The sequence below is a fragment of the Eretmochelys imbricata genome, chromosome 16 (genome assembly GCF_965152235.1).
Source record: "Eretmochelys imbricata isolate rEreImb1 chromosome 16, rEreImb1.hap1, whole genome shotgun sequence".
Taxonomy (NCBI): Eukaryota; Metazoa; Chordata; order Testudines; family Cheloniidae; genus Eretmochelys; species Eretmochelys imbricata.
Genome location: NC_135587.1, coordinates 24,306,176 through 24,329,039, shown reverse-complemented (window position 1 = coordinate 24,329,039; position 22,864 = coordinate 24,306,176). Strand labels below are relative to the sequence as shown.

The window sequence follows — 22,864 nt, the reverse complement described above, 5'->3', positions numbered from 1 at the left end:
CTGAGTCAAGACGACTTTTCATTGGCACCTGAGCCTAACTCTCCACTCCTGGACACACAGTGCTCAATCTTTGACCAGCCGCTCTCCCCTCCTGACCTGACCACCTTTACTGACAGCAAGCCTGATATGCAACAACAGCAGGAGTTCTCCCCACCTGCCTCTCCTCCTGCACCAGAACCTTTTACACCTCAGACCACGGCAAACCACCACCAGCCTCAGTTTCCCTACACCCCCCCGCTCTCCCCATGGGTGGCACCTAACTTCTCTTATCCCATGCCTTGGCCTCATTGGTACCCTTGGCCAGATCCTACTGCCACTCGACCTCATGCTTCTTCCACCAGACCACAAGCTCCTTCTGCGCCTTCAGCTCCATCTACTTCTAGAGCACCCGAACCCCCCTCTGAAGATGTGGGCCAGGGACCATACCCTGATTCGCCAAACCCCAACTCTCCATCAGCTCCAGATGGAGCCCTCATGCCTCCGCCTCCACAGAATGTGGATGACCTGAAACAGTTCCAGGAACTTTTCAAGAGAGTGGCACTCAGCCAAGAGATCCCTTTAGAAGACGTCTAGGAGACACAACACAAACTCCTCAAAATCCTTCAACTCTCTGCGCCCTCAAAGATTGCGCTTCCCATAAATGACGCACTCCTAGAACCAGCTAACACGCTCTGGCAGACTCCAGCCTCTATCTTACCAACTTGCAAAAAGGCTGAACGCAAATATTATATTCCTGCTAAGGACGTAGACTTTTTATTCTCTCACCCACAACCAGATTCTCTTGTAGTGGATGCTGCGACCCACAGGACAAAACAGCCACACTACCGGCTCACCCCTCAAGACAAGGACCTCAAACATCTTGATGCCTGGGCCACAAGGTTTTATACCTCCTCCACTCTGCAATTCAGAATTGCAAACTACTCTGCCCTACTTGCAAGCTATGACTTTGATAACTACAATAAACTCTTTGACTTTACCTCACATATTCCAGAGGACAGGAGAGCAGACTTTAAATCAGTCCTTGTCGAAGGCCAATTTGTTTCCAGAATGGCCCTACAAGCATCTCTAGCCATGGCAGATACAGCTGCCCGTACTACCGCAACTGCTGTGGTTATGCAAAGAGCTTCCTGGCTCTCTGCATCAGGTCTCCCCAGAGACCTACAGACCAAAGTGGAGGACCTCCCCTTCGATAAAGACAGATTTTTTTCCCAAAAAAAACCCAAAACAAAACAGATGAGGTCCTTCACACCATGAAAGACTCTAGAGCAGCCCTAAGCACCCTGGGCATCTACCCATCAATTCCCAGGAGATAACAGTATCAACCTTACCAGAGGCCATGTACACAACAGTATCACCGGCCTCAGAACAGACCTTAAGACCTGCCTAGGAATTGCCCTAGACCTCCTAAGAGCAGACAAAACCAAGCGCAAACAGCTACTTCCCACCCACTGGGAAATAAACAACAAATTTGAAGCGTTGGTTGAGGGTCTGCAGGACCATTCCTTAACTCCACTGCCTACTTGCCCTTTTGGCCACCACCTCCAGGCTTTTCACCATGTCTGGCAGAAGATTACACAGGACCGTTGAGTCCTAGAAATAGTTCAGTCTGGCTACTCCATCCCTTTTATATCCCACCCTCCTACCCTTTCCCCTTCTCCGTCACTCTTCAGGGACCCCTCTCGCAAGCACCTACTTCGTGTAGAAGTGGATCACCTTCTATGGATAGGCACAGTGGAACCCGTGCCAACACAACGAGGAATGGATTCTACTCCCATTACTTTCTGACCCAGAAAAAGACAGGGGGATGGAGGCCTATACTAGACCTACGCCGACAGAACAAATTCGTAAGAGTACAAAAATTCAAGATGGTCACACTAGGCACAATAATACCTGCACTGGAACAAGGGGACTGGTTCACAGCCCTCGACCTACAAGATGCCTATTTTCACATACCCATTCATCTGGCCTAAAGACGCTTCTTATGCTTCACAATCAGACACGACCATTTCCAATACAGGGTGCTCCCTTTTGGACTCTCCAGAGCACTGAGAGTATTCTCTAAAAACCCTAGCCATAGTCGTGGCCCACCTCCACAGACATGGGATCATACTTTTCCCCGACCTAGACGATTTCCTCATCAAGGGCAACTCATACGCCGAGATGCTTCAAGTTACCTATTTCACCATCTCACTCTTCCACAGCTTGGGCCTACAAATAAACGTCCAAAAATCCACCCTGACGCCTACACAGCAGATTGAATTACTTAGAGCTCACCTGGACTCAGTTTGAACCAGAGCCTCACTACCACACACCAGATTCCTCATTATCTTACACCTCATACATATGCTCTCTGTTCGTCCTAGGATACAGGCAAGAATTATAAAAATACAGCCTGCAGCTCCTTGGACACATGGCAGCTACCACCTTCATGGTCAAGTAAGCCAGGCTGCACATGAGATGTCTTCAGGGTTGGCTCAACTCAAACTACAAACCCAGCAGGCACAGCCTCTGCACACTACTGACTCCTCCAGCAAACGTACTAGCTTCCCTGCAATGGTGGACAAGACCAGAGAACCTTTGCATTGGCGTTCCCTTTCAAGAGCAATCCCCCACGGTCATGCTCACCACGGATGCTTCCCTGATAGGTTGGGGAGCGCATCTGGAGGGACACACAGCACAAGGCCACTGGTCTGTGCCAGAGACGTGTCTACACATAAACCTCCTAGAGCTCAGAGCAGTGAGACAAGCCTGCCTCTGCTTTCTTCCCCTAAGAAAGAACAAATCTATCCGGATCCTAACGGACAATATAGTGTGTATGTTTTACATCAACAGACGGGGGAGCACGATCACACTCCCTATTCATGGAAGCCATCCGATTATGGAATTGGTGCATACAACACCACATACAAATTGTTGCGTCGTACTTACCCAGCTGTAAGAACACTACCGCCGACACACTCAGCAGACACTTCTTCAAAGGACATGAGTGGGAATTGCACCCCATAATTCTACAACAGCTCTTCTCCCAATGGGGCACCTCGTCAATAGACCTCTTTGCCACAACCCAGAATCGCAAATGCCACCTCTTTTGCTCCAGAGCGGGATTCAGGACTGCATCTCTCAGAGACGCATTCGTCACAAGATCAGAGATGACAAGGCCCGGGTCATACTCATTGCCCCAGCTTGGCTGAGACAGACATGGTGTCCTTACCTGCTCCACATATCCGCCCGTCTTCCACGGACTCTCCCCAACAGACCAGATTTCCTTTCCCAGGACAACAGACAAATTCTTCACCCCCAGCTCCAGAAACTCCACGTGACACCATGGTTCCTTCATGGTTCCAGACCCACGAATTAGCCTTTTCTGAGCAAGTCCGATATGTCCTCCTGCATAGTAGAAAAGACTCCACTCATACTTACCTGCAGAAGTGGAAGCGGTTTTCCCTGTGGTGTTCAAACAAACATTTATCACCCCATATCTTGATCCTTCCTAACATCCTAGACTACCTCCTGGAACTAAAACAGAATGGACTCTCACTCAGCTCCATCAGGGTACGAATATTCACTCTTTGCCCACCCCACCATAAAATGCTTCCTCATGGCCTACAAAATCTCTACCCCGAGATTTACCCATCCGCAGCTGCATGGAATCTCAATCTCGTTCTTCGCGGTCTTATGAAACCTCCATTCGAGCCCTTAGCTACTTCATCTCTTCTTCATATGTCCATGAAGGTAGCCTTCTTCTATAACATCAGCAAGGGGGGTAGGGGGAATAAGCGCCCTGGTGGCCTACCCTCCCTACGCAACCTTCTCCAAAGACAAAGTTACCCTGCAAAACCACCCTAAATTTCTCCCTAAGGTGGTACGCACCTTCCACCTTAACCAACAAATATACTTACCTACATTCTATTCCAAACCTCACATGACTCCACACAAGGCACCGCTGCACACCCTCGACGTCAGATGAGCACTGGCCTTCTATTTAGACAGGACTAAACCATTTTGTAAGTCTTCCTGCCTATTTGTCTCCATTACCGAGCGATCAAAGGGTGCAGCAGTTTCTAAACAACGACTTTCCAAGTGGATCTCTGACTGCATCAGATCCTGTTATCGCATTCAAAATGCTCAACTGCCCGAAGGAATCAGAACTCATTCTACTCGAGCCATGTCAACATCCGTTGCTTTCCTCCATAATGTACCCATTCCTGATATCTGTAAGGCGGCCACGTGGTCCTCTGAACACACATTTACTAAACACTATGCTAGCACACAGGATACCACAGCAGACTCCGTAGTGGGCCATACAGTACTGTCTACAGTACTCACTGCTGCAACTCCAAAGTCCCACCAGCCTTAGCGGGTACTTTTTCACATTCACCTGGAGTGGAGCACTGACAGGGACAGTGCTCAAAGAGGAAGAGAAAGTTACTCACCTTGCAGTAACTGAAGTTCTTCAAGATGTGGGTCCGGGTGGGTGCTCCACTCCCCACCCACCTCCCCACTACTTTAGAGTTCTATACTGACTTCTCCACAGTAGAGAAGGAACTGAGGGGGACGTGGGACGCGTGTGTCCAGGCACACTCGAACAAGACTGCGAGACAGCAGCTGAGCACGCATGTCCTGGCCAGGCACTGCTACCAAAGATCTCTGATCAACGACACTGGGACACACTATCACCTGGAGTGGAGCACCCACAGGGACACACATCTCGAAGAACTTCGGTTACTGCAAAGTGAGTAACTGTCTCTTAGCTTGCAACCTGTAATTGGGGATGGGTGAATGGGTCCAGAAAAAGTAACCCAAACCCTTTGGTCAAAACTTGAATCAAACCTAAATATTTAACTGCTCCTGATTTTTTTCAAATAAGTGTGATATGAGGGGTGAGGGGATAATTGCACTTCCTGATTTGGGTCCAGAAGTGGAAATAGACTTGGAAACATTATTCTTGCTATATTATCTAAAACAGCCCAGGAAGTACTAAAAATCTATAAACTAGCTACATCTGTATTTATAGTATCTGAACATCAGTCTTGCTTAAAAGCCCGTTTTCTATTCTATTCCAGTTTCCATATCCAAGAGCTTTTGTCAAGCGTCTGGACCAAACCTCCAAATCTTCAGTTTCCTCCATTTACTAATTTAAATTTTTTTTCCTTATGTTTGCAAAGGAGAACTGTGTTTTACCATAATCGTGAACCTACCAATCTGTGCAGAGCAGCACAAGAGAAATGAATGCAGATGCGTATACTTGAAGATCTGGTCACCATGCAAGGGTGATACAGATCACAGTCTAACAATAATTTTAAAACCCCTTTTGGCTGTGAAATGCTGTGTTAGATTGTGAGCTCTTGAGAGCAGAGAGTGTCTTATTGTATGTTTTTACAAGTGCATTGTACATTTCAGGACTACGTAAAGTTCTTAGTATTAGAATAGTGCTTTCCCCTAAAAAACCCCTCTTGTTTTGAGTGGTGCATAAGGAACAGAACAGGTAAATTGACAAAATGTGGGCAGGATAGGGAACAGGCATACGGAGACGAGTACAGGGACAGACAAACCCACGTTACTGAAGAACGTTTTTAAGAATTAGAACTTAACCAATACAGTGAGTGTTTACTGTGGATTCCACTTTTTGTTTCTTAATAACACTATGCACCATCCACAAAGAGCATCGTATCTATTTAAATAAGTTAACAGGAAAGAAGGGTTTTGAGATTACAACAAACTGGTTACACTTGGAAAATCTCCAAACTGGAGATGCTCATGGCACAGTAACGTAAAGAATTCTTGTAGCTAGGGCTTTTGACTCCTCGCTTTTCCTGTATACACATGTTCCTCTGTTAATAAAGGCAAGTTACTGACATTCAAAAACTCACAGATACCGCATAAGAGGTGACCTTATAAAAACCTACATAGAAAAGCGAAAGCAGCAGTCTTCATGGGGTGCAGCCTAATAAAGGCAGTGTTAAAAACTGGCTTGTCATTTCATCCCAGGAACTGTCTCTGCCTTGAGATGTAAACAAGGCTGCAATGCAGCATCAAAAAGGGTAAAAAGAATATAGAGGCCTAAACATTGAAGCAGAGGTCAGACACCGCTAAGTGATACCCTCATAAACATTGTTAAAACTGTTACGTTATTACTCTTGTGTGATACACCAAATACGTTTTGGACCCTTGGATTTTTGTGCCGATTACATCCCAAAGAATCAATTGTTTTCTGTATGGTTCAGTCATATTTTAAGATTAACCCTCTCCCATTGTGTCATTTATAGGGGACAAGAAAATCCTCCCGCCTCCTTTTCCAGGTTTTACATACTATTAGAATTTGCTTTTTAGATATTTTCTTGTCTTAGTTATCAGAAATATTATAGAAAATGGTGTGTTTCCCTCCTTCACCTAATTGCTGTAACCCTTAACAACGTGAGAATGACCATACTGGGTCAGACCAATGGTCCATCTAGCCCGTATCCTATCTTCTGACAGTGGCTGGTGCCAGATGCTTCAGAGGGAATGAACTGAACAGAGCAATTTGTCGTGTGATCCACCCCTATCGTCCAGTCCCAGCTTCTAGCAGTGAGAGGTTTAGGGAAACCCTTCTTGATGTTGTGATCAGCAATAAGTCTCTGAATCCCAATGTAAATATATTATGAAATGGAGAGCCTGAGGCCCTAATAATCACATCAGATGGCTATCTAATGGCATAATCAGGCAGTAATTCATATTCCATGAGATTGGCAAATACTTTTCACAGGGTTGCAGTACAGTACTGGCTTCTGTAACTATGGTAGCTTATTTATCCATTTTTTTAAAATATAATAATACTAAATATTCTAACATCTCTCCTCTAGCTATAGTGTATATCTTAAGGCTCTGGCTTTCTAACATAGTGGTATATAGCTCAGTCATAAAAGTCAACTGTGGGCTTATACGTGGCATACAAGGTTACCAGCCTGGGAGTGATTTTTAAAAAATTGAGGGGAAAAACCATCTGTTTTTTGAGGAGTAAATTGTAAAATCTATTTTTATTCACTTTAATGGTTACATTTTTGCCATTAAATGTAAAACTACTGGTTCTGTGTAGCTGTATCATGGTGCAAAGAGCCTTGACTCCCTTCCAGAGAATCTCAGTATTTCTTCTTGTATCCTCGCAGCTAATCCAGGTCTGTTTCATCCCTAGACTTCAGTAGGTTTTAGTTCATGGGCTAAAAATAAGATGTGTTTAAAATATAGTCCGTCTTCATTCTTGACGCCCAATCAGACACACGTTAACTCCAAAAACAGGTTTTGTTGTTCACATACTAACAGTTATCCATGTGTTAAAACAAGCCAACAAAAACTGCATTGAAAATACATTAAAGGCTCTGGCATGAACCACAGAAACTAGATTCACAATTGAGACTTATTTCCCCAACATGGAATCCTGATGGGGCAGCCTGTTGTGCCTTGTTGTGTTGCAGGATAAGTCTTAGTTTAAGAATTGACATTAGAGACAAAGACCTGTTAGCTCACCTAGACCATTTCCTCTGCCAGTCACTGGTTCCCTGTGGTACAATATATATCTCAGTGGTTTGTCCAGTTGCAAATGACTCCACTGCCTTCTGGGGACTACACTGCAACCTAATAAGTCCCACAGCTAAGTCATGCTTCCTAATGATCATTCTGACATTTCCTTTGTTTTATTTCATCCTATTATGTCTGTAGGTCACCCTAAACTGCTGCATGTCCTTGGAGTTTACACCTTTTAGATATACATAGAGAGTGTTGTCTGTCTTTGTCGTCATTTAGTCAAACTGTATGTATTTGACTCTATCTTTCCTCAGAAGTCTGTTCCTCCCTTCCTTTAAACATTTTCCTGAATTTCTTTTAATTTCATTTAAATTGTTTCTTATACTCCAAGCTGAGCATTATTCTAGGTATGTACTCACAAGGTACGTGACATTATCTTTGTTTCCCAGGGTAAATCCATTCATTCACTGCCTGCCATGCTGACCAATACCGTCTCATTGTTTCCTTGGACACCACTGTCTGTCTATACACCTCTGTTGTCTCTTCTCTGATTCTTTGATTGTAAGCTCTTTGGAGCCAGGGACTTTTTGTTTTGTGTGTGCACTGTGTCTAACACAGTGGGATGATTGTCCATGACTAGGGTTCCTAGGTGCTATAGTAATACGAATACTAATAATTATTAATTAAATATTAATATTATTGCCTGCTCATGCAGTATTTTGACCCTTTCTGCTTCCTTGTGTTTTTAAGTATCTGTCCGTTTAGGGGTTCACAACATCTCCCATTTTAATTCCTTCAGTAAATTTCACATTCTCTTTCTGGTTATTAATTAAGATTTTAAATAAGGTTGGGACCCAAATCAACTCCTCCAGCACCTTACTAGGCACCTCCCCACAATTTCATTGCCATTTATCTTTAGTTCTCAGTTTGTGTCAGTGTCCAAGCCAATTTGAATTAACTTTTAATGAAAAATTGTGAGAGTCAGTAGATCAAATGCTGAAGTCCAGGAACACAGACTCTTTCTTTTACCCATTTATTCAGTAATTCTAGCCAAAATGATCAATTTGCTTGGGGGGGAATTGTTTTAGAGAAACCCATGCTGTTTACGATTCATTAGTCCCAAGTTCCTACTGTACTACTGAGGTAACAGATTTTTTTTTTCTTCCTTAATATTTATACCGTTGTTTCATTACATCTCTAAGCTACTCACTAGGTGGAAATTGCCAGAATCAGGCTTTTTCTGCCATTTTTTTATTTCCTCCCTGTTCCCTTCTGCCCCCGATTTTGATTCTGCTTCTGTTGCTTTGAGGAAGATGTGAAATGCTGTCTTCAGATTGTGTGTGTTGGGCGAAATATACTCTCAGATATTAACAAAATTAAGTCAAACAACAGTCATCATGAACCAGAATTACTCCACCTGTCACTAGCATTTGTTACCAGTGCAATGTATGTTCTGTAGTCAAATCTTCAGAGACCAAACCAGTTGCTACTTCTAACAGATTATTTTATTTTATTTTATGATTTATTTGTTTATTTGGCCAGCCATTTCTTTTAAGCTTAAGTTTTATCTTATTTATGATCTTGTTTTGATTTATATCTTTCAGTTAACTGCCTGCATTCATGGGTCTGCAGCTATGCTCTACCCAATGTTCTGGCAACATGTTTACATTCCTGTTCTGCCCCCGCATCTATTGGACTACTGCTGGTAAGACTGTAGATCACTTAGATATGCAACAGTTTTATGAATCTCTGCATTTTAAGGTTTAAGTGTTTTTATGGTGTAACTGTTAATCTAAAAATTTATATGTGTATGTTAAATAAGTAGTTGATTCAGTAAGTCAAATACATTGTTTTCATAGCATAATATAATAGCACCAGTCTTACTAGTTACGCTAACATGATATATTATTACAGAATGTTACTATATACTAATTTTAGATCTGCAAGATTCACTATTACAGCATAGATTTTGTTTGACTGTTACATTTTAAATCAAGAAGACTCCAAAAATAAATGATACAGGTAGAAACAGATAACTCCTATTTTCCCATTGCTTTCCTGATTTGTCAGTTTATTTTTTCTTTGGTGCTTTCCTGTTACAACCTTCTATTTTGCAGTGTGAATTTAGAAATAGACATGTTATTTGGGAGAGGGTGTAAACATTTTCTGTCTCTCCTGCTCCATTAGCATGGAGTTATAGCTTCCTACGGAAGGGAAAGAGAGCGGGAATTCTTTGACACTGGGTGCTCCCACATGTGAACTCAGTAAGCTTTCCTGTAACTCCCAAGATGCTCTTTGCTACTCACACCAATTTCCCATCAAGCTAGAAAGTTTCAGCCTGGAATCATTTGCATTTTTCTTCACTATTTAATCTGTCAACCAAAACTTTTACTTGGGTCAAATTAAGAATACATTCATTTACAGTGACAAGGCACACTGGATGCTTGCCAAGCAGCTGCCTGCTATATATCCATACAAAGAAACATTTCAAGCACTGTTCTAGATTTTTAGAAGGGCCCTTAGTACATTCTTATAGGAAAGACTCCATTAAATCTTCAATCCCCAGGCCCTTTTCTTATCATTTGACAAAACAAATATGTAGGTTTCTACACAAACGATCATTGCCCTCAGTGAAGAAGATGTGGCAGAAAATAATGTTTTTAAAATGGTCTAGCATGTGCATGTGGGAGGTGGAGTATAACTATCAAATCTCTTCTTCATTAGAAAGTCACTTTATATGCCAGTTGACCTTAGGGTACACCGACATGGCCAAAAAAAACCCCAGAATTCTCAGTGGCGAGTATCAGAGTCTGGGACTATAAACTTGGACTCACGCTATGACACTAAAAATAGCTATGTAGACATTCCAGCTTGGGCTGGAGCTTGGGCTCTGAAGCCTGGGGAAGAGAATAAGTTTCAGAGTCCAAGCTCCAGGCTGAGCTGGGGCATCTAATGGCTATTTTTTAGCACCATAGCATGAGCTCCAGTCTGTAGACCTGGGCTCTGTGATTTGCTGCTGCAGGATTATTTTTGCCATATAGACAGACCCTTAGTGGCAGCTTCAGGATTTGTGAAGGAAGCTATTTATTCTCCTATCGCAAAGAGCATGCCCCAGCAATGGTTTTGGAAATGTGCTGAACATAATTTGGTCCTGTCAACCGTCACAGTTGAATGTATGTTGTTTTTTAAGTTCTGGTTCAGCTACCCCTGTTGCAGACAACATCTACTGTCAGGAACCGGTACAATTCTTAGTGCAGACAAGGTTTACAAGAACATTTGCAACAGCCGAGGAATACAAAGACATGTATAATATGTAAGGTTTTCTTCATTGTTAACTAATGCCGGTCAAAAAGCACAGAGCCCAGATAGCTACACTTCTCATGAAAGTTGGTCTCACAGTATTTATAGTCTACTTATGACCTCTTATTTTGTTTGCAATTCCCCTTTTATTTTGTATCTCACACCAATAAACTTTGTTTTAACTTGAAAAATGAGATGGGCTATTGCGACTATTGTGTTGGGGTTACCTGGTCTTGGATGACTTGGTGGGAATCTGAACCTGATCTTGAGGAGTGTGAGGGAGGAGTACCGTTAACAACAGGGGTCTCAAACTCAATTTACCTTAGGGCCAGTGCCAGTCCTCAAATCCTCCCGCCGGGCCAATAAGGTCACTGAAGATGGTATTCAGAAAAGAAAACGTTTATATTGTATTTTTTATTTTGAATTTCTTAGAAATAATAAAACTGTCATACAACTTCATATAATTCTTCGCCTGCCAGAGAGTTTTTATGTTTGCCAGACACCTGGCAGTGCTTCAGTTCTGTCAGTTTGTCGATGTTTGCCCTCAGTGACTGAACAGTTGAAACCTTCAGGATTGCAGCAAGGTGTGCATCAGATAGTTGTGTTTGGTATTTTGACTGGTTTATATTCGTTGTGGGGAGAAAAGTGACGCTGCCTCCAGGGCTGACTCTGCCTGGCAACTAATGATGCTGCCTCCAGGGCTGACTCTGCCCGGCAACTAGTGATGCTATCTCTGTCCCTTTCCCCCAGCCAATGGGAGCTGCGGTGGGTGGTGCCTGCAGCAGACATTGCCAGCAGCGTGTCTGCATGCGTCTCTCCTCCGTGGGCCTCAGTGGGGAGGTTCTCGAGTCACAGATGGCTCACGGGCCGGGACTTTGAGAACCCTGGTTAACTGTCTTAGTCAGCAAGTGCACAGAGACAGTGATACTCTTTCCAAAAGCAGGCAGAAGGATGGCTGAAGTAATTGAGGGCACAGAGAGAGCCGAATAGCATAAGGAGTTCCAGGCTTGTGTACAAGTTAAGCTCTTAGGGCAGGAACTGTCTTCCTTTATGTCAGTACAGTATCTAGCACATTGTGAGCACTATATACATTATTACAAAAGCTGTTAAAAGAACATTGTTAAGCTTGCAAAATCAACTCTCAAAAATTAGGAAATGCAAGATTTGTGCAATTTTAATTTGGCCCCCTTGTGCCTATGCATTATGATATAATCTTTGACTCCATGGTCACATACTATGCCACGTTTTAAGAAAAGCTTCTGCAATTTGGCTTCTTTTAAACTGGCAACACACCTAAAACTTGCCTGTTAAGTTCATGCTGCTCCTAATCACTCCCCTTTCCCATTCTTACTTAGCTTTGTCCTGCTCCATGTTAATTTCACACCAGGGAGTGATGTGAAACTAACAAGAAGGGGCACAGGAACTGGGGATGTTGTGAATAAAAATGTATATGCTGAAAAGTGCCTACTTAACCCTGATTGGGACCTCCAGTAGAGATGCTGCCAATCCTTCAGTTTTAATGCTGAAAGTCAAAAGTCATATTCACTGTGTGATTGGGGAGGGTTGTGAATTAAGAACTGTTCCTGTTCACATAAATTCATATGAATAGTGTCATCCCAAACGCTACATAGCCACAGAACAGCGTGGGATATATTTTCACTCAAAAATCGGTCTCTACTCTCTCTGACCTGCCTTAAGTGTTGTGCTTGAAACAATATATATTCAGTTATAATAGCCTAGACACTCTAAGTATGCATATCATGCATGAGAGTCATAGGAAGAAGTGCATGTTAAACACACTTGCTGAAGGAACACTCAGACTAACGGCACCACATAGTCTGCCACAAAATACCTATCTACAATTCCTGAAATAAAATACAATGGAATACATATCTAATAAGTAGTGGTTAGAACTGTGCTACTGTTTAGATTAAGCATGCATCCATCAGTGGCTTTACATGCTTTTGTGCTCAATATTTTTTTCTGTTTTAATGAGTTTTTTTGACATTTCACCAGTAAATGTGTTGCAGCCAAAAAAATCAGTGGGTGTATTTGACAACTTAAAGAACAGAAAATACAATGATGGTTAAATAAAAATACTGCTATTGAGAAAAACAGATAATCTAATCAAAATTGAGTTTTATTACTTTAAGCTAACTTCTGTGGCTTCGATCAGGATCCATAAATCTCAAGAAACTGGAGTCTATGCTAATAGCTTTATTATATTCTTTTCTGTGACTTTTCTCCACATTCTTAGCAAAAGCCTATGGAGTGCTTCTAAGTAAGGAACCAGCGGGGATAACTAGTGTTTTAAGTGAAGTGCTAGAAGCCTGAAACATGTAAATTTAAAGGAGGTTTGTTCCTCTGCAGATTATTTAAATGTTAAGTACATGCCCATGTCGGGGATACACGGAATGGAATCTAAAAACTATTATCTCCTGTAGAAATGAACCTTCAATTTACTCACTGCACAGGAAGGGCAGATTCTAGTCATTTTCACTGCCAGCAGGTGCCCTTTCTGTGCATAATAGGCTTTGCGTGTGTAATTAACACATGAAGGCTGCTAATGCCAGTTTTTTCTTCAGGTACATGCTGCTAGGAGTTTTCAGGACAACGGTGTGGGCCACAAGAGGCTTTTACACTGGGTTTGAAGATTAGATATTCATTGACTTTCTGACAAAGACATGTTAAAAGGAGCTAAGACTGGACCCGCAGTTGGGAGCATAGGTGTGCACAAAGCAAAAACATAGGCTATGTATGAAAAGAAATAAAGATACAAATAGCTGAGCCAGGCTGAATTGACTCTTTCACAGCATTTCAGCCTGTGACTATAACGAATGAACAAGCTAGGGGGCTTAAAAGTATGATTTTAAAACCTATAATTATCAGGAAGACTCTAATTGCACATTCACAAACACAACAACTCATTATCTTAGCCTGATGTGAACTTTAATTAGAGTAGTAATCACACACTGTAGTTGTCTGAATAAATCAATTTAGCACCAATTTATGTGCCATAAATATGTTTCCCAAAATAACTTCCATCTATTTTGTAACTGTGTGAACTCAGAAAGGTGATTTTGGCCATGAACGCTAATACTGTCATGAAAACTTCTTACTGTCTACTCCAAAGCTGTATTTTTAATTTATGGTTATTTGCATTTTAGGGAAAATGAACTGCAATTGAGTTTTTTTTAAACTTGAGGCTTTAATTTTTATTTAATTTTAACTTAAGTTACTGTCTGGTTCTTTACTTTGCAGCTGTGACATAAGAATTTAAAAGAGGAGAAACTAAAGCAGATGGTTGAGAAAAAATAAAAGGAGCCAGACATCTCCAGCTTTTGTAAATATCTGAAAACATGTATGTGGCTTCCATTCTAGTAAATGTTTCACATCCTAACTCCAAAAGTATTGCAGCCAACATGGGAATTATTTACTAGTCCTTGTCCTAACAGATAAAGAAAAACTGATCACAGAACAAAAAATTAATGTTATCTTAAGTACAAGTGATCATGACTTGATCACATTTATAATGTGTAAGCAGAGTAAAGTACAGACCAGCAATATATCCTTTGTTCTTTAATAGGGCCACCTTTACAAAACTGAAAACGCTTATGAGCCAAATCAGATGAGAGAAAGAATTTAATCAGAAAGTTGTGAATGATAATTGACAATCATTTAAGAACACCTTACTTGATGCCCAAAAATTCACAAATGAGGAAGGAAGGCGGTGCTGGGAGTTTTTTTTTTTTTTTTTTTAAATCCACAATCTGGTTTAGAGGGGAAGTGAAAACCGTTATGTACATTAAAAAAAATGTAACTGATGGAAGAAAGGGGAAGTTGATAGCAATGAATATAAATAAGAGGTTAGAAATTGTAGAAAATTGATAAGGGAAGTAAAGGGACAGGAGAACTCTCTGGCCAGCAAAGTTAACGACAATGGTATTGGTCCATTACTAGCTGGAAAAGGTACAGTTATCAATAATAATGCAGAAAAGGCAGAAGTATTCAATAAATATTTCTGTTCTGTGTTTAGGAAATATACACTCAAACTCACACTGAGGACAAAGCAAAGCTTTTACCAGTTTTATTAGCACCATTAGTAATGACACAAATGCTCCAACCCACATAACTTTATATTACTGCTATGTTTTTTAAGCTAGTATCTTGTACCATTCCTTACATATACTCAGACCCTTTCTTGGGATCTGGTGGTAAAAGACAAGCGGTCATCCATGAGGGTCCTATCCTGTCTCTGGCGTGCCAAATGAATCCAGTGGTCCAAATCTACCCCTTTCATGGGGGTCTGGCCTATTATAGGGCCTGATAGTTGCCATGAATATTCATACAAATGCCCATCTTTCTTCGTCTATATTTAACTTTGTCATAAATATAAAGGGAAGGGTAAACCCCTTTAAAATCTCTCCTGGCCAGAGGAAAAATCCTCTCACCTGTAAAGGGTTAAGAAACTAGGATAACCAAAGCGTTTTCAGCTTTGTAAAGGTGGCCCTATTAAAGGTGGCCCTATTTTGGCACCTGACCAAAATAACCAATGAGGAGACAAGATACTTTCAAAATCTGGGAGGAGGGAGAAAAACAAAGGGTCTGTGTCTGTCTGTGTGATGCTTTGCTGTGTCTGTCTGTGTGATGCTTTTGCAACAGGAATGGAGTCTTAGAACTTAGAAAGTAATCTAGCTAGATATGTGTTAGATAATGATTTCTTTAAATGGCTGAGAAATTAAGCTGTGCTGAATAGAATGGATATTCCTGTCTGTGTGTTTTCTTTGTAACTTAAGGTTTTGCCTAGAGGGATTCTCTATGTTTTGAATCTAATTACCCTGTAAGGTATTTACCATCTAATTTTACAGAGGTGATTCTTTTTTACTTTTTACTTCTATTAAAATCCTTCTTTTCAGAAACTGAATGCTTTTTCATTGTTCTTAAGATCCAAGGGTTTGGGTCTGTGGTCACCTATGCAAATTGGTGAGGATTTTTACCAAACCTTCCCCAGGAAGTGGGGTGCAAGGGTTGGGAGGATTTTGGGGGGAAAGACGTTTCCAAACAACACTTTCCTAATAAATAAACCCACATTTGGTGGTGGCAGTGGAAGTCCAAGGGCAAAGGGTAAAATAGTTTGTACCTTGGGGAAGTTTTAACCTAAGCTGGTAAAAGTAAGCTTAGGAGGTTTTCATGCAGGTCCCCACATCTGTACCCTAGAGGTCAGAGTGGGGAAGGAACCTTTAAAAATGTTAGGGTGTCCTTATCCCATAGTATTATCCTATATGTCAATGCATTGCAAAGGCAAGTTCGTGATTAAGCATCTGCTAAAATATCCAAGCCTCGTATTAGTTCAGTGTTCTTCTGGTTACCTGGTATCATTTTGTACAAACTGGGTCGCTGTTGGGCTACTTACTTATGCCAAGGCTCAGAGGCCTCAAAACTTTATGCTGATCACATAAGCTAACGCCTTACAGGATATAAGCCTGTAGGTTCATTGGCTTATTGCTAACAGAACGCTAATGCTAGCTTTACGAGCTACGTTCCTATTCTCAATATCTCTTTTTTAAGAGATTGTTCTTCGAGCACGAGTCAGTGTAGATTGCACTGTAAAAGAGCATGCACCTCATGCATGTGAGCTTGGAATCTTTTGTCTAGCAGAGTCCAGTGGGTCCGCGTGCACACCTTGTGCTCTCCTACATGAGCAGCCCGGAGCCTCCTGTAGTTCCCACTTACTGTCTGTGGCAGCAAGAAAGAACCTTGACTGTATCCATCCCACTTCTGATTTCAGAACTCTTCTCCAGCCAAGAAACATTTGTCTGTCTTTATTTCTTCCTGGTATAGAAATGTCGTTACCAATACAATCCATCACTATGGCCACACTGGCCTTCCCTCTCATAGACCTCAGAGCAGGACACCTTCACATGTCTTTATGAAAAGGAGATTTCAGTTACCACTGGCATCGGTGGCAAGAATGCCTGCACGAGAACTTAAGCAAACCCATTCCCCTCCCCTCTGAAGGAATCCTCGCCAGCCCTGACACTGGCCATTGATGACATCATTGCTTTCCAGGAGTTATGGAGGATAGTTGAGATATTGGGCATGAAAATGATGGTGATCCAGGAAAACACACACAACTTATTTGGTATCCTCGGAACCCACAAGAATCACCCTCCTGATTAACAAGGACATCATAGACCCAGCAAAGGGTCTGTGGCACACCCTGGCCTCGCTTCTCCCGACTTCAAAGTGGGTGGAAAAAATCATATTGGATTCCACCAAAGGCTCTGGGCACATCTATGCTTACTGGACTCCAGGATCTCTTTCTGTCATCTAATAGAAAACCAGATCTGACAAAGGACCCATAAATACAAGGACCCCAAGAACCTGGACCTTTTCAGCTGAAAGGTCTACTTCTCAGCATCCCTCCAATTTTGCTCAGTGAATTATCAGCCATTTGCAAAATGCAAGATACAGATGATATCATTGTTCTCTCACCGTTGCCATCCTGAATATCCATCTTGAAAGTGACCTCTCTCTGCTTTATTTCCCTTTAGCACAATTGTCCCATGAATTCAGACAAACCGCTTAGCTCAGTGGTTCTCAAACTTTTGTATTGGTGACCCCTTTCACACATCAAGCCTCTGAGAGTGACCCTCTTATAAATTAAAAACACTTTTTTTTATATTTAACACTATTATAAATGATGGAGGTGAAGTGGGGTTTGGGGGTTGAGGCTGACAGCTCGTGTCCCCCATAGAATAATCTTGCGACCCCCAGTTTGAGAACCCCTACCTTAGCTGGAGCATTCACTTTTCTCTCTCACTTCTGCACCCTTCTAATTTTCCTCTTTATAAGAGAGTCAGGACTTCATCTTTACCTTCCTTTCTACCTTTGGAAGGATTCTTCAAGACTGAAAAAAAGTTGTTCTTTTATATTGAGCTAAATCCCTATTTCATGTGGCAGTGTACAGAGCCAAAAATTCCAGAAATCTCTGCTTGTGGCATAAGAATCTGCCTGTTCCAACAAGATTACTGCTTGTACTGAAGGAGAAGGAGTAGCATGGACCATCATACTACTCGCTTATACCAGCGATGACTTCAGTGGGGCTCCTTGCCAGTCAGCTTCCAGCTTTAACTCTTACTCATGGAGAGAATGGTACTGAGATCTGTTTCTTGGTTATGAGCAGTTTTGCTGTATCTTCTCCACTGAGAAAGAATATAAGTTCAATTTGGTAAACATTGAGGTTCTCCCTGCTTTAGATTTTATACCTTCATGACAGATTGCTCTTCCTTTGTAAAGCAGAATGATAGGGGAGATGTTTGAACCAATATTGTTGAGAACAGTGGCATGGCAGCAAATGACAAGTAACAGGGCCTGAGATGCTGATGTGTATAGCCAGTGTGTCTGCACTAGCATCTGTGGCTCATGTCTCTGGCCAGCATGCCTCTGAATAGCAATCAAGTGGAAGTTACCTATATTTTTATATCAATGAAAGAATCATGGGGTGATTTGTTTTTATTGTTTCTGCAAGTCACTCCCTGGTGCCATGACCAGTTTCCACTGGAAAATTACCCTCTTCTTTCCCCACACTTCTTCCTCCTTTTGAGTTTTCTCTCTCCTTTAACTTAGCCTGGAGGGAGAATCTGCCTTTCCCTAAGCCCTATAAAATGGGCTGGTGTCTCTTTGTTGCCCAGAATACAAAGTCCCTGATTGTGTTGTGGGGGCTCTGCCAAAGAGAACAGGATCTCTTCTAAGGTGAATAAACCAACTTTTATAACCCTTGATAGAGTAGTCAGCAGTTGGTATTCCTGCATATCCTTACCCAGTAGCAAGTTGAGAGCCACCTTTTCAGACCACTCTGCAGCAACTGTGGAACAAGTGTGTCTGTTAGTGTGCAGTCTTCTTTTTACACACACCCCTTTCAAAATCCCCACGTGGTTGGGATGTGCTCCTTTATCTGATCAGAGAGGATAATCCCTGCTGATCAGGAGACTGAGCTCAGACCCTGAACTCTACTCTCCTGCATGAACCTGCCACTAGATGTCTTGGGCCAACCTGGTACATCCCTGTGCTTGCTAAATGCCCCATGTAATGATTCTTTTGGTTCCTTTGTTACAGTGTTTACTAGGTTCATCCACTTTAAAATTAAAAAAATAGTGTTTTTAATTTGCATCTAATACTCAAAAGTTTTGGGCCAGTTTCTGCCACCCTCCAGTGAATAGTTCAATGGGAAATCAGTGGGACTGCTTGCAGAGTAAGGTTCTACTCAGTGTGAGTAAGGGTGCAGAATAAGACTATGTTTGTACCTCAGGTAGGGCACAAATAGAATAAGTATGATCTGTGACGGTAACTATCCATTTCCTTAAAATAAATGAGCAAAGTTGCACAAATCCCAAGGTAGCTGTAAATTATGTACCTTCTTGATGTCCGTGGTTTTTAAATTTCATTGCGTCTTGAATGGCAGTATATATTTTTTTTAAATTAGCACTTAAGCAGAAATGTCCTTCTATTTCACCTGCCTCTCTTCCAATTAATAGTTGCCCACCTCTTGGGAAAATAATTAAGGGGTCTCTAGTTAGCCTGAGGGAAGGAATTAAACAAATTGTAAAAATGCAGTTACTATTAATGGGCAATATGAAGCCATTAAGTCCACAATATCCATATTCATGCTTACTCATTGCTATTCTTATTGTTTGATATTTACCTGTATAACTCATTTGATTATAAATAACCCTGTTCTCCTTGGAAAATGATACGGCAAACAGTGAATCAATGGCCAAAAAAAGACCCAGGCAGTCATATTGCTTAAGCAAAAAGTGTGGCTGGAATTAGAGCTTTGTTAATCTGGGATTTAATAGGTATTGGCTGACACCAAACATCGTAGTGCAATTGGTATTCACAGAAGAACAGGATGTCCAGCAGTAGGTGAAAAATGGAGTGTGAGAGAAACTGTCATGTGTCTGCATCATGTGACTTTCACCCACATGCTTTGATTGTTGTGTGTTCTATATCCATAACTAATACCTGCTACTAAAGTTCACCACACACTTATGAGTAGGGTTGGTAGAATTCAGTTTTTTGTATGTAATTTGGATGGATAACATCTATATTTATTAGCATTTTTTCTATTTTAATTTTTCAGAGTTGGGTGATATTACAGACGTTTCTCATCTTCTCTCCCCCTCTGAACCATCCACTTGTCTCAGTGATCCCATCACATCTCCTGATTCTCTTGTATCTGCTCTCATCCCTCCTCTTACTGTTCTCCTTAACCTCTGTCTCTCTCCTCTGGCTTTCCCCCCTCATAATTAGGGCCCTACCAAATTCACAGTCCATTTTGCTCAATTTCACGGCCAGAGGGTTTTAAAATGGGTCAGTTTCATGTTTTCAGCTGCGCAGGTGAAGAAGTCTTGTCCCTCCCAGCCTGGCTGGGGCACTCCCAGAGATCGGACTCACATCCACAAGCCTCCTCCAGCTGCAGGAACCTTCAGGGCTCCTGCCCAGTCCCAGAGCTTCCTGTAGCAGGGGGAGGCACTCCAAGGTGGGTCTGATCTCCCCCTGAGAGTGAGAGCAGCCGTGCAGGGAAGGACAAGTCCTGTCCCTCCCCAGCCCAGCCAGGACTTGCAGCTAGGAGCCCCTTGGCAGAGATCTCGTAGCAACATGGGGGAGATCAGATTTCATGGGGAAGGGCTTATTTCACGGTCCATGACACATCTTTCACAGTCGTGAAATTGGTAGGGCCCTTCTCATCATACAACCATGCTTTAGTCTCTCCTATCTTAAAAACAAACCAAAAACCCCTCATCCTTAACTGTGGTTGCCTCACCAACTACTGCCCCATATCCATTTAGTTTCTGAGCTCATTTGAACATGCTATTTACAGTCTTCGTCTGGAGTTCCTCTCCTCCAGTTCCATTTTAGACCTTCTCCAATCTGTCTTCCACACTTCCACTCCACTGAAACCACTCTCGCCAAAGCTCAGCACCAGTAGTTCATCCTCATCCTCCTTGACCTGTCAGCTGTCTTTGATGCAGTCAGTTGTGCTATTTTGTCTTCCCTTTGCTTCCATATCTCTGTCGTCTTCTGGTTCTTCTCCTGCTTTTCTAATGGCTCCTTCTGTGTGTCCTTCAGAGGCTCCTCCTCATCCCCCTTGCAACTTTCTGTGTGGATTCCACAGGGATCTGTCCTTCATTCCATTCTCTTCTCCCTCTACAACTTATCTCTGTAATCTGATCTGAAGACACAAATTCAACTACAGCCCCTTTGGTAAGGATTCAGATCTACCTCTGTGCTCAGACCTATCTCCATCTGTCCAAATTAAAATCTCAGTTTCTCTCTCTGACATGTCCTTGGGGAAGTCTGTCAGATTAAGCCCAGCATGGCTAAAAGAGAGCTCTTAACCGTGCCTGCCCCAATCCTTCCACCTCACCAAGCCTTCCTTGCTGCTTGCTTTTTCAATCACTATGGACAACACCATCATACTGCCTGTAACTCAGGCCCATAACCTGGTCACCATCTTGGACTTAAACCTCTCTCTAGGTTTTCACATACAGTCTGAATCATGCCAATTATTTCTTCATAATATCTCTAACACACAGCTTTACCATTCTATTCACATAGCTAAAATGTTTATCCAGGCTCTCATCATCTTGTGTCTCGTTTACTACTGCAGCAGCCTTCTCTCTGGCCCTGACAAATGCAACCTTGCCATATTCATATTCATTAAGAATGCTGCTGCAAAGATCATTTTCCTAGTCCAGGGGTTCTCAAACTTCATTGCAGCGCGACCCCCTTTGGACTATAAAAATTACTATGCAACCCCAGGAGAGGGGACTGAAGCCTGAGCCAGCCCAAGCCCCTGGTGTGGGGGCAGGGGGCAAAGCCAAAGTCCAAGGGCTTCAGCCCCAGGCAGGGGGCCTGTAACCTGTGTCCCGATGCCCAGGGCTGAAACCCTTGGGCTTTGGTCCCGGGCCGCAGCAAGTCTAAGCCAGCCCTGGCGACCCCATTAAAATGGGGTCCCGACCCACAGTTTGAGAGCCGCTGTCCTAGTCTGTTGTTTTGACCACGTTGCCCCTCATTTTGAATCCCTCCACTGGCTCCGCCTTCTCTGTTGAATCAAACATAAGCTATTTATCTTTATGTTCAATGTTCTTCACAACCTATCCCCATCCTACCTATCATCTCTCAAGATGTTGACTTCTTTCTCCAATTGACTCACTGTGGCAGCTTCCATCACCCACTTACTAAATTTTCAAACAAGTATCTTTGTGCCTCCTTCTGTGCTGCTCCACATGCTAGGGAGGAACTCCCTGTAAACCTCTGCAAATTATCCTCCTTCAACCCCCTCCTCCCCCCCCCCCCCCCGTTTAAAACTCTCCTTTTCCATTACACTAATGTCTGCATCCCTCTGTTGTCTCTTGTCTTATAAGTAGATTGTAAGCTCTTTGGGGAAAGGACTGTCTTTTTGCTTTGTTTCAGAGTAACAGCCGTGTTAGTCTGTATTCGCAAAAAGAAAAGGAGTACTTGTGGCACCTTAGAGACTAACCAATTTATCTGAGCATAAGCTTTCGTGAGCTACAGCTCACTTCATTGGATGCTTTGTGTTTTTTACAGTGCCTGGTCCATAGTTTGGGCTCCTAAGCAGTACAGCAATACAAATAATAAATAATAACATATTACCTTTTAAATCTGATCACTATAACCCCCACACTATAACATGTTTAAGTGCTACATTTCTTTTAAATTAGATCCCTCATATTAATACATTGGTTAGGCAATCCATCACCTAGTTATTTAATTCCAAATTTCTTAGGCTATATCTGTTTTACAGCTTCTTAGAATCTCACTTGTTGGCACCTGATTTCAGCAGTTCTCACATTATTATTAAATATATTATTCTCCCTAGTCCATTTGTTGATTAATTGTGGAAGATTGAAAGATTGACATGATACAGTTAATTAACTTTTTACAGATTTCAGTTTTTCTATGGTCTGTGACAGGCTGTGCTGGACACATTAATAAATGTCCAGTTTTCTGGAGTAGGGCACCCTTCCTGCTTCCTTTC

The 22,864-nt window shown here is 42.2% G+C and overlaps 1 protein-coding gene across 8 annotated transcripts in view; it reads left to right on the top strand.

The window, feature by feature from the left end:
* Positions 1-22,864, top strand: part of DENND1A (DENN domain containing 1A) — a 413,337-nt gene that overhangs the window by 192,424 nt on the left and 198,049 nt on the right. For all 8 annotated transcript variants that reach the window (XM_077835776.1, XM_077835774.1, XM_077835772.1 and 5 more), the window contains exon 10: positions 9,105-9,205. In XM_077835776.1, the coding sequence (XP_077691902.1) occupies positions 9,105-9,205 (101 nt within the window). The remainder of the gene's footprint in view (positions 1-9,104; positions 9,206-22,864) is intronic.